Source organism: Aquarana catesbeiana, linkage group LG03, assembly GCF_042186555.1.
Source record: "Aquarana catesbeiana isolate 2022-GZ linkage group LG03, ASM4218655v1, whole genome shotgun sequence".
Classification (NCBI taxonomy): Eukaryota; Metazoa; Chordata; class Amphibia; order Anura; family Ranidae; genus Aquarana; species Aquarana catesbeiana.
Genome location: NC_133326.1, coordinates 279,076,062 through 279,088,998, shown reverse-complemented (window position 1 = coordinate 279,088,998; position 12,937 = coordinate 279,076,062). Strand labels below are relative to the sequence as shown.

Below are 12,937 nucleotides of genomic sequence, written 5' to 3'. Positions count from 1 at the left end.
GACCAATTATAACATACATAAGAGTTAACACAATGAAACAGAATTATCCATTAAATGAAATCCGAAAATGACAGTTCCACGCAGGTCAAGATGGCCTTTGTTTTTGGTTATCAAACAGGTTATAAAGTGTAACAGGGAAAGGTATATACGTATTAATAGCTAGCACATAAAGGCATCAGTATCATAAGTGGTATCAAAATGTATTCTTAAACAATGAAGTAATTTGTATGGTAGAGAGAAACTGGGGTTTATTTACTAAAACTGGAGAGCAAAATCTGGTGCAGCTCTGCATGGTAGCCAATCGGCTTCTAACTTAAGCTTGTTCATTTAAGCTTTGACAATAAAACCTGGCAGCTGATTGGTTCCTATGTAGAGCTGCACCAGATTTTGCACTCCAGTTTTAGTAAATAACCCCCTATTTCTTGCGGAAAGCAAACACCATAAGGATCACATATTGTGCCGTAGGGAGGGGAAGCATTACGTTGCTTATGCTTCCAAAGCAGTTTTAATTTGAGCAAAACATATAAAGGCTAAATATTTAGAAAGGAAGGAGACTAGCATCAGAGTTAAGGAGGAAAGAAGGGGGACACGCCATCTAGGCTAAGGTGCAGTGATATCTGGTTCGCCCTCAGCCCACGGTACAAACAACGTGGAGTAGCAAAACCTGGACCAAGAATTCCAAGTAAAGAAGAATTGCTCCTCTTTACAATTTTCCTGGACCAACAGACATTCCAGGTATTTAATGTGATCCACTGCAATTGCCCAATCGCTTTGGGAGGTCATATCTGTCGCTTTTCAGTGTCAGGGGATCACTGTCTGTGCACGTCTTCTTTTTTTTTTAATTGTTTTTAGAGGGCCCAGAATCTTGTATAGTATTGTACCTCTAGAAGACAGACCTTTCTAGCAAGTGTCCAGTAGGGATGGGTTGAAGTGTCTTATAGTTGCAGGGCATCTGTACCATCTAGTCACGAATGTAAACCCTTTCTATTGGGTTTTGGTTGCTAAAGAGAGCTTATGTGTCAAAATGAAGCATTTTTGCCAGTCTATGCGTGATATAAGATGCTGCAGTTCTGATTCCCAAGTCTGCGTAAATGGTGGGAGGTCAGGAGAAGAGACGTTGAGTAGTAGAGAGTAAAGTTTAGAGACTACATGGGTCGGGGGGGGGGGGCGGGCGGCCTGCAGGAGCATATCCTCAAATCTCGATGGTTTGGATAGAATGTCCAACAAAGGGAAAGCTACGAATATATGATAGGACTTGTCATCTCTGAAGCCAATGCTTCGGGGTATTAGAGAGCGATTGAGAAGGAAAATCTGTCATCAGGGATGGATCTGCACGAAGGACTTGGGCAAGTCTCCTACATTCATCCTTGTGCCAAGGTCCAAACTCCAACCTACTCATGGTTGGAGGGAAGGCAGGGGCCCCAAAGAAGGGAGTCATGGGTCCCAACAGTTTGTATAGGGTACCAGCTGAGTTCAGTCGGTCCCCAAATTTGAAGTGTCTGGAGGGTAAGGTCAGTCAAGAGACAGATCCTTACGACAAACCGCGGGAGTCCACGGTAGAGTGCAGAGCTCATTCTAGCTGGACCCAGAGTTTGGATGCAGTATGGTGAAAACAGTCCACAATATGCGTGAGTACCACTGCTTTGTGGTACAGAGAAGCATCTGGGACACCAGCCCCCCTCCCCCAGCTTTTGGGAGAGATAGGGTTTCATATTTTATCTTGGGACAAGCCGCACCCCAAAATAAAAACTGGAGAACAACCGACCAAGCTTCCTAAAGTACGAGGTCGGTATGTAAATGGGGATTGTTTGGAATCTTGAGGTTTGTAAATTTTGAGAATCATCCCATACATTTACTTTATTTAATTGTTTGTGACCCATATTCACTATCCCCTGTGCTTAGGCACTTCTGTGTCACAATTCACAGAGCCTGTCTTCTGAACTACAGAGGTACTGAGAGGAGGAGTGTCGGGTGGCGGAGTCAGAACAGAAATCACAGCTTGCAGGCAGCAAGGCACCATGGGATATATAGTCCTTTTAGAAGTTGAAAGTAAACAGCAGCGTAGAAGCTGCAAAGCATGCAGTGAATTCAGGGAGTTGAAGGAGATGACCAACAGACAGACTCATGTTATAAATGGAGTGTGTGATGTGACCGTCGATCTCCTTTAAGGGTGAAGGTGAGTTCAGAAACACTGACCTAGAATAACCGTTCTTTTGTTGGGAAAATATATTGCTAATGGGAGCAATGTGTTCCTAATAAATGCAAATTTGAGCTCTAATTCTTTTCTATCTTAAACCTTTGGTTAATCTGGGAGCAGCCAAGAGACATTGAAGCATGTGATTCCAATGAGAAGTATCTGCTGAGCCTGAAGCTTTTCTAGAGCACACTTGTTCTAGATACATCTGAGCATCCATACTGCTGTTAAACTGCTTATTTAGAAATACAAGCAGTACATAAAAATGACCACATGCCATGTAGCTCATGCCAACTGGCAGGTGTCATGGAAGACAGAATTTGAAAGAATGTGTTTTTTGTTTTTTTTTTTGTTTTTTTTTTTTTCAGGACACCACAGTTAGTTGATGTGGTAATTTCATACCACCTTTATTTCAGATAAATGAGGCTCGCTCTTTCTTGTACCAGATGAAAAAATACACAAGCGATGTTGGTTTATTAATAGGTGTCTTCTTGTGCACAAATGTTATTTGTGTAAGCTCTAATGTGCTGAGGTGTTGATATAAGAATCTGAAGGTCGTAAGTAGCTGGAACCACTGTCTAAGGTCACCTAATTGGGATGCCATTTTCAAGTTCAAATCTTTTAGTTCTACTTGTTAAAGGGTAACTCCACTTTCATATGGCACAAAAAAGCATATACAGTCGCGACACAAGTCCTATTGCAATTGAATGTTGTTAAACATGACCTTTCCTTTTCAATCTTCAGCAATGTAATATTATGGCAACCTGGAGGTGTTCTGGACACAATATGTACAGAACACCCCCCCCCCCCCCCCTAGAAACCTAATTTCCTGCTTGTGTGATTGGCTCACTGATTTTCCCAGAAGTCTGCACTAAGATGCAAGTTGTATTTTTGGCATCCTCTGCAACACAAATGTCAATTTTGGTACATTCCCTCTAAAGGGATGCCAACCATGAAATTTTCCTTTTTAGAGCCCTGCATGTATAGCTGGTCAATAATTTTGAAACCACTCCCATTATGGGCACAGAGAAACAAACTATGATTTCTTCATAACAAAAGGTAGCAATCTGCAACAAAGTTTGTTAAAATCCTTGCAATGTACATAGATCACCCAGAGGGAAATGTTTTTTTTTTCTCAACAAAAGTGGAGTTACTCTTTAACCACTTTCCCCCCAGTTGATGTTGGGGACTTGAAGTGAAACTATCTGGATGATGCCTGCAGCCAGATATCCTTTTTTATTTTTATTTTTTTTTAGCCGGTGATTCCCTGCAATGTTAAAGACATCATAGCGGCTGTTTAACTGCTTGATTTGCTTTTACAGGACACCCCCCCCCCCCCCCCCCCCTCCCTGCTTCTCCAGTCTCTCCCGTGCGATCAGGGAGCCGGCAACTGAGTCCGGCAGTTCACTATAGAACTGGCTGGAGACCAGATGGTCCTCAGTCATCTCTATGACCAGAAGTGACATCCGGCTCTGGCAAATGTAAACGCTGCCAATTTTTTTAGCTGGAAAGCCGGAGTTTTTTTTTTTTTTTTTTTTTTTTTTTATCTCAGGCTTTCCAGCATAGAAAAGAGATATGGGGACTTATAGACCCCAGATCTCTCCGTAAAACGTGGCCTATGGAGATTTTTTAAGTACTGTAGTTTGGCACCATTCCACGAGTGTCCGCAACTGTAAAGCATGACATGTTTGGTATCCATTTACTCGGCGTAACATAATCTTTCACATTGTATAAAAAATTGGGCTAAATATTGTGTTTTTTCTTTTTTTATTCATGAAAATGTTTTTTTTTTTTTCCCCAAAAAATAGCGTTTTGAAAAATTGCTCATATACTGTGTGACATAAAAAAAATGCAAAGACTGCCATTTTATTCCCTAGGGTCTCTGCTAAAAAAAAAATATGTTTGGAAGTTCTGAGTAATTTTCTAGCAAAATGATTTTTACATGTAGGAAAGAAATGCCAGAACTAATATTCTTTATTTTCTGAAGGCTTCCATTACTAATATAGATCAAAGGGTCTGTGGTGGCAGCTGTACCAAATGATACTTTCCATCGCAGCATTTAAACTGTTCTCGTAGAGCTGTCTGTTAAAGCCCCGCTTTAGGATAATTTTCAACCTCCACTCACTCCCCTCTATCTCTGATCACTGGGTAAAAAAAAAATCCTTTATCCAAGTGGCATCTTAGCCCCACCCCTACTGAAGGAGGGGTCGGAGCCTACATGCCACCGTCACATCACGGCCATCTCGTTTATGAGAAACTGACGGTTCCATGCCTGTTCAGATAGCACTGCTTGAAGTGCCACATTTGTAAGTTTTTCTTTTCTTTTCTTTTTTTTACACCTTGTTTTATGTGGAAAATAAATTTAATGTATATGGAGAGCACTAGATTCTGCCATTATTTCATCCATATATCCGTCACTCGTGAGAGGTAACGAGGCTCATCAAGCCGGCCAAAGGAAGTGTGATTGGTAGAAGACTTAAGCACCTACACCATGCCATATTAATCTCTCGTCCCCAGAGGGGAACTGGTGATTTTGACCCACTGGTGGAGGCACACTAGCACTTTTTAAATTTTTTTTTTTTTTTTTTTTTGCACTTCCTGGTGGATGGTTTTTTGTTTTTGTTTTTTTGTTTTTTGTCACAGCAAGTCATTATTTCAAATATTTTTATGGACTTTATTTTTGTGTTTTATTTTAAATAATGTGGTAATTTTGTTTAGATTATAATTTGGTTTGTAATTGGCACTGGATCGCCCTAATACACATTTATTAGCGCAGCACTTGTTTTGAGTTTTTTTATATATTCTGTTCGGTGTAGTGAAAGCACTTTAAGTGATAGCGGCTACTGGATTTTCCTTTTTAGTTATTATTGTATAGGTGGTTACATGAGGATTGCGCTGATTGATTTTTCGATTATTGGGTACCCTTTTTTTTACTTGCCTGAATCGCTGGTGACATGTCATAGCTCCAAGTCTCCTCCTCTTCTGTTTACTTGCCGCTTGACTCCTTCCTTGGGTAGTAGCCCAAAATAGGGCTTTAACATCTTTTATTGTTCTTTAGTGTCTTTTTTAGACCAATACTGGTAGGGAATAGTTATTGTGTTAATAAACCCACAACAGTAAAATCAGTCTGTATATGCAGCATAGCATGCTTGTTATACTTGTTCTGTCTCTGGGACAGCTAGTTAAACCTTCTTATCCCAATAACTGTAGTTACCATATTTCTTTGATCTCAGTTTTATTAGAACAAGCCAGGTGAAACTACAAAATAACTGAAATAGACCTCAATAAGTACAATATTGCATACAATACAGCATACATTGCATAACCAACGATATACAGTCCAAGATAAGATAATAAAAACATACTTTTTAAGTTCTCTAAGGGTTGATGACGATAGAGAAATACATGACTTGCTTCTTGCAATGTGTTGAAAAGAATGGTGGATGGTTGACTTACTGTCTACCCAGAATTTCCTGCTTGCTGACAACTCCCTCAACTACACATACAAATAAACAGATAAACAGAGCTGCAGCAATACCAAAAAGGAACGCTAGATGGAGCCTGCACACCACATATGATTGTCTTAAGTAAATTACACATTTTGCATGTAAATTTAACAGCACGGGTACAAATAAGGTACAAATAATCAGCAAAACATCTGGTGGACAGAACAATACTCACTGTGGAACTTAAAGGGGTTAATCCTTTGCATTGGGTAAACAGGTTGTTTGTATTATCCTGTATGCACAGATCTCCCCCCCCCCCTCACTGTCTATCTGGGGAAGGCCAGCTAACACAGGCAGGGTAGCTGACATGCACATGCTCAGTTGTTTTTTATGCTGCTATCAGGTCACATGATAGTGACATCACACATGTGGGCATGTATACAGGCTGTAGTGGAAATCTCCTCCTACCTGAACTCTCAGCACTGGAGAAACTGTGCAGTTTATCATGTAAACGTGGTATGCAGATCATCCAAAAAGGTATATTTTATGGTGGCAGTATTTTAATGAAGAGGATTTATAAGCTGTGGGCACTGTGGGGGTGGGCGGATGAACTCTTTTCATATTACTGGTTTTAGTAATACTTTAACATCTCCTTGTTGGCTGTGCAAGCATGTACTCCATTGTACAGTCAGGATAAAAGCGAAACTGGAGCTTTTAACTTCTTGGCTTGGAGTTTCAGAAGCAGGTTACTGGCTCAAAAGAGAGAGCAAAGGGTTCTCAAATTCACATGGAAAAAAAAATACGTATTCATTACACCTCTGCAATACATGCACATTTCTCTGTGTTTCATTCCTGCAAACAGAGAAAAAAATACCAGCATTTGGCTTTTAAGTCCTATTGTGGGCTGTCAATACACAGCAATTTTGTGGACTTAGGTTGGCAATATAGCATTCATATTTTTTTTTTTTCATTCAACCAGTGGGTTGAGCGGAAAAAAAATTACCTGATGCCCGCATCCACACACTTAATATTGAGGAGGCGTCCTTCCCACTGATTCTTTGAATTCTGACAGCGGGTAGCCTTCCCACTGCCAGAATATACTGATCAGTGCTGTTGGCTATAGCTGGTGGCAGTTGATTGGGTGATCGACTTCTGTACAACCAGCCTTGCCCATACGTGGATTGAAATTCGGTCAGTCTCTACTGAACTAGCCAAATTTCAATCCATGGTGATTGCCTTCAGTGTTGTCAGCTCTGGATCTTTTGTTTAAACTATTCAACCACTCCTGCTCTCAGATCTCTACAATATAAAATCAAATCATTCTGTTGTTCAAGATAAGTATGTGGAGTTTTAAATAGCCTCTCTGAGATAACACAGGAAGGGTGCAGAGGACCGTTCTGAATTTGACAGGATCCACAGTTTTTTGCACTTCTCAAACGGATATAACAAAAAGCTTTCAATGTCAGACTAAATGGAAGTTAATTTTTTGGTTTACAATGCGCTTTCAAGTTATTATTGGATATTTTAGCTAGGCCAGTGAAGCCTTAATTAACAAGGAGCATGCCATAGCTTAAAGTTGAACTATAGGCAAACTCTTTTTTTTTTTTTTTCATTTTGGATAGAGCAAGGGAGGGTAATAACCCCTGTCAGATTTCCAGCACCATCTATGTCCCAGATTTCCCTCAATTTCCTGTCCCATAGCCAAACAGGAAGTGAGAGAAAATTCCTTCAAATTAAGGGAATTCCTTGGGGACCCCCCAGGTCTCCAGTACTAGTGTCCCCATTGGAAGATTTCCCCCTATTACTTTTCTGGGGACAATCCAAAATTTGGGATTTTCTTTTACTTTCACTGTAAATGATAATGGTAAATGGGACAAATTGGGTGAATCTCCTTAAAAGGGGCACAGACAGCAATAAAAACTGACCAGAGTTCTAATCCCTCTCCACTCTATCCAAAACTAAAAAAAAAGGTTTTGCCTCAGTTATACGTTAAGCCGGCTGTACACGAGTAGGTTTTCAAACAAATGTTCATACAAACATTTGTACAAAAATTATTTGTGCATTCAATGACTAGAGAACGTTGTTCAAAAGTACTTCAAAATTTCAATCCCCTACAACTCTTCATAGGATATTCCCCTCCACCCCTGACACATGCTGGAGATGTGAAAGGGTTATGGGTACAATGTTACTCACATGGTTGCCCTGCCCATTGATTCCTGACTTTAGGACCAATGTCTTGCAGATCTTTGAAATGATGATGGACACACATAAACCTGTGTCCCCTTCTATGGGCCTACATGGACTACTTGGATTGTTTCTTCAGGTTCCCCAAGTTTAAAAAATTATCTTCTAAACTCTCAATGCAAACCTTTATACTCCGGGGTTAGCTTCCCCCACCCAACACCCTCAACCCTTCTTCACCCTCTTCAAAAATTGTGTTTGCTTTTAACAATTGGTTATAGAATGAATGAATGTAATTTCATGAATGAAAATTCATAATTGGAAAGTAATTTCCCAAAAAAAGTTATTCTGCTTTTTTAGAAAAAAAAATTCTCGTCACTATGCTCAAAAACGAACGTTGGTTTGACCTCACTAATAATTAGAAAATCAAACATTCTTAAAAAATTTTTAACAAAATACTTCTAGTGTATAGCCAAATTTGGTTGCGATGCTGTTTTCTGAAAGGAGATTGAATCCATGAGTGCATTGTGACTGCCTACTCCCCGGCATTACATAAGAGGCAACAGGTGGCCCAGTAGTCTGCGTCTGCCACACAGGTCAGTTAGTTTACTACTAATTATACAGCAGTACCCAGAAATGGTATTGGTACATTCAGGGGTTTGCCTTTCGTCAGCTAATTAACCTTCAACAGCAACAATTCCTTTTATGCTATGCAAGGGTCAGGCCTTCTCTGTGATGATCATCCAGACTTCAAAAAGTGCCATTGTGATCAACGGACAGAATGCCTTCTCAGATGGGGTAAAATGGACCACATGTGAGCCTCTAGTTGAGTCCATCTCTTCCAGTAAAAATAATTAAAGATGGGGGGGGGGGGGGGGGGGGATCGTTCAACCAGCTAGATCACCGGTGATGCCAAAAGCATTTTTTTTTTGACCGAATGATCATTTGTAATCCAAACACTGAAAAATTAGTATGATAGAATAAAATATGCTAATTGTCTGATAGAGTGAGGGTGCCCTTTCGATAAAAGGTTACCATTTGTCTTCCGGCTTACTTTGCTGGATTACAACAATTAAATAATTCATTTTAACTGGAGAATCACTGTTGGAGTGTGGGCTCGCTCCTGTGCCGGGCTGTGTGTGTGTGTCTACAGACACACAGCACGGCTCAGTCTTGTCCCTGCTCCCTCCTTACAGGTGATGACTGAGATCAGAAGGAGCCAATGTCTCCCGCTGCTGCTGAATATTCTATGAGAAGAGAGTGAAAGAAGAGCTGCTGCAGATGGGCACACCACTAGGTCGGGATTGGGCTCGGACAAGTGTTTAAGGGGTGCTCTGGGGGGGACGGGCAGGCAGGCAATCAACATTTGAAAGCTTTTTTTTAAGATTAAAAAAAAAATACATTTTGCCTTTTATAACCACTTTAATATCAGCCATTAGCTCTTTTTAAACATTTTAACATCATTTTATTAGACAAGCACTGCTTTTATTTCTGCAGTAGATTGATACAAGTTTTTTTTTTTAAACTTAATTTTTGTTTGTGTCCCTTTGCAGAGATTAGAGCTCAGCTGGTAGAACAACAGAAATGCTTGGAGCAACAGACAGAGATGAGAGTTCAGCTTCTCCAGGACCTACAGGACTTCTTCCGCAAGAAAGCAGAAATTGAGACTGAGTATTCCCGTAATCTGGAAAAGCTTGCCGAGAGGTTTATGGCCAAGACAAGAAGCACAAAGGATCATCAACAGTACAAGTAAGAGAGAGCCATCTATGCATTATCTCTATATCCCCCATCTGTAGCTGCACATGCAGCTTCTGGTATCGAACTAGGTCTGATATCCTTCATAGCAGTAAAGACATGATGCGTTTGTACTCGTAATGCTATATGTGATTGGTACAATGACCTGTGTATATGTGTGTGTATATGTATGTATGTATATGTGTATATGTATGTGTATATATATATATATATATATATATATATGTGTATATATATATATATATATATATATATATATATATATATATATATATATATATATATATATATATATATGCAACACTTTTGTGTTTGCCCCTATTGATCATGAGCTGAACGCAAAGATCTACAACTTTTTCTGTGTACACAAAAGGCCTATTTCTCTCAAATATTGTTCACAAATCTGTCTTAAATCTGTGTTAGTGAGCACTTCCCCTTTGCCGAGATAATCCATCCACCTTACAGGTGTAGCATATCCTGATGTTGATTAGACAGCATGATTATTGCACAGGTGTGCCTTAGGCTGGCTACAATCAAAGGCCACTCTAAAATGTGCAGTTTTATCACACAGCACAATGCCACAGATGTAGCATGCAATTGGCATGTTGACTGCAGGAATTTCCACCAGAGCTGTTGCCATTGAATTTTTCTGCCATAAGCCGTCTGCAAAGGCGTTTCAGAGAATTTGGCAGTACATCCAACCAGCCTCACAACCGCAGACCACGTGTAACCACACCAGTCCAGGACTTCCACATCCAGCATCTTCACCTCCAAGATCGTCTGAGACCACCCACCGGGACAGCTGCTGCAACAATCGGTTTGCATAACCAAAGAATTTCTGCACAAACTATCAGAAACCGTCTCAGGGAAGCTGATCTGCATGCTCATCGTCCTCATCGGGGTCTCGACCTGACTGCAGTTCATCGTCGTAACCAACTTGAGTGGGCAAATGCTCATATTCAATGGCGTCTGGCACTTTGGAGAGGTGTTCTCTTCACGGATGAATACTGGTTTTCACTGTAAAGGGCAGATGGCAGACAGTGTGTATGGGATCATGTGGGTGAGTGGTTTGCTGATGTCAACGTTGTGGATAGAGTGGCCAATGGTGGCGGTGGGGTTATGGTATGGGCAGGCGTATGCTATGGACAACGAACACAGGTGTATTTTATTGATGGCATTTTGAATGCACAGAGATTCCATGACGAAATCCTGAGGCCCATTGTTGTGCCATTCATCCACGACCATCACCTCATGTTGCAGCATGATAATGCACGGCCCCGTGTTGCAAGTATCAGTACACAATTCCTGGAAGCTGAAAACATCCCAGTTCTTGCATGGCCACCATGCTCGCCGCACATGTCACCCATTGAGCATGTTTGGGATGCTCTGGATCGCGTATACGACAGCGTGTTCCAATTCCTGCCAATATCCAACAACATTGCACAGCCATTGAAGAGAAATGGACCAACATTCCACAGGACACAATCAACAACCTGATCAACTCTATGTGTACATAGGCCTTTTGTGTACATAGAAAAATCATAGATCTTTGCTTTCAGCTCATGATAAATGGGGGCAAACACAAAAGTGTTGCGTTTTTATAATAATATACATACACACACATCGTACCTTGTATACATTGTGGGTAGTGTATGCTTCTGTAGTTGTATGCTAATTTTCTGACAAAGCATAAGACATTTCAACAGCTCCAGTATAATATGAGGTATTTTATAGGTGGCAAGAGAGGTGGAGGCTTTTAACTGGGTGCCATAATGCAGGATAATTGTACATTCATAAAAATATTTTAAAATCTCTGTATGCCTTTTAGTTGCAATATAAGCGCAAGAAAACTGAGGAAATACTTTTGATATACAATAAGTTTAAGTCGGCTAACTTTAGTAATTGAATTTGCAAATTTATTCAAATCAAATACAATGTAAAAGTGCTATTTTACTCCTAAAAGAGATTCCTTCTGTTTTATATTGCATATTGTTGGTTATCCAGCTGGACCAGAGTAGCATCTGTCTTCATTTCTCGGGCCTCAATAGTAGTAGGATCTCCCTGATTATCATGTTTATATACTAGCCATAAATCAACATTGATATTCATATAGCTGGCCATACTTCAAAATTCATCCAGTTCAGCAGGAATCGGTTAAATTTCAATCCATGTACGGGCAAGCTGATTGTACCCAGGTTGATCCATTGATCGACTTGGGTACAACTAGCCTGCCGGATATTTCTACATGTCATTACTGCCAGAGACTAAAGCTGCTTGCAGTAATCGCATTCTGTTGGCCGGTTCTCTGGGAAGCATTCAGTGTTGATGGAGGAATCAAGCAATTTTCTTTCCTTCCCATGGTGGAAGGAAAATTGATTCCTCTATTGCAGGGATATGCAATTAGCGGACCTCCAGCTGTTGCAGAACTACAAGTCCCATGAGGAATAGCAAGACTCTGACAGCCACAAGCATGACACCCAGAGGCAGAGGAATGATGGGACTTGTAGTTTTGCAACAGCTGGAGGTCCGCTAATTGCATATCCCTGCTCTATTGCTTGCCTAACTTCTTTGCTTTTAACTATGAATGCGTGGCAAAGAGCAAACCCCCCCCTTAAAAATTGCAACACTTTCTGCATAGAGTTTTCATGTTCTGCCTGTGCTTGCGTGGGTTTCCTCCGGGTACTGCGGTTACTCCCACACTCCAAAAAGCTTGCTAGTAGGTTAAATGGTTCCTGTCTAAATTAGCCCTAGTATGTGTGTGTGCAAGTATGTATGCATGTGGCATAGGACCTTAGAATGTATGCACTTTTAGGGTGGGGACTTATGTGAATATAAAGAATACAAATTGGCGGCACTGTATAAATTCTGCCACACTGATAATACAAACCACATTAATAGAGTGAAAACCGTATGTGAAAAAAAAACTGTATAAATGATAAGTCCTTTTTAAAATGTGCGTAGTTGAAAACAACTGTCCCAGTTAAGATTGTCATCCTCCGCTGTATAATGAGGGGTGTCCGCTTCTATATTCGCCACATGGGACATCACCAGTAGTTGGATGGATTCTTACCAGAATCTATGGACTGTATTACGGAGTCAGATAAGCCTGTAAACAATAACCTAGAATTTGGTGCTGAGACCCAGATGGCTACATCTAATCCTCATGATACCTCCGATTCCTCAGGATTATAATAGATATATATGGCCACGATGATGGTACAAGATTTCTCATAGAATCAAAACAGATATGCCCACATAGTGTAAATCCATAAAACACATTTATTAAAAACAGCGCTGTGTATGCAAAACATAGTAGTAAACAAATCCAAATATTCCAGAGATTGCAGGCAAGCGTGGCAAC

General features: G+C 40.5%; 1 protein-coding gene across 7 annotated transcripts in view; it reads left to right on the top strand.

Moving 5' to 3' along the window:
• Positions 1-12,937, top strand: part of SRGAP1 (SLIT-ROBO Rho GTPase activating protein 1) — a 253,078-nt gene that overhangs the window by 107,067 nt on the left and 133,074 nt on the right. For all 7 annotated transcript variants that reach the window (XM_073620145.1, XM_073620144.1, XM_073620141.1 and 4 more), the window contains exon 2: positions 9,375-9,570. In XM_073620145.1, coding sequence (XP_073476246.1) covers positions 9,375-9,570 — 196 coding nt within the window. The remainder of the gene's footprint in view (positions 1-9,374; positions 9,571-12,937) is intronic.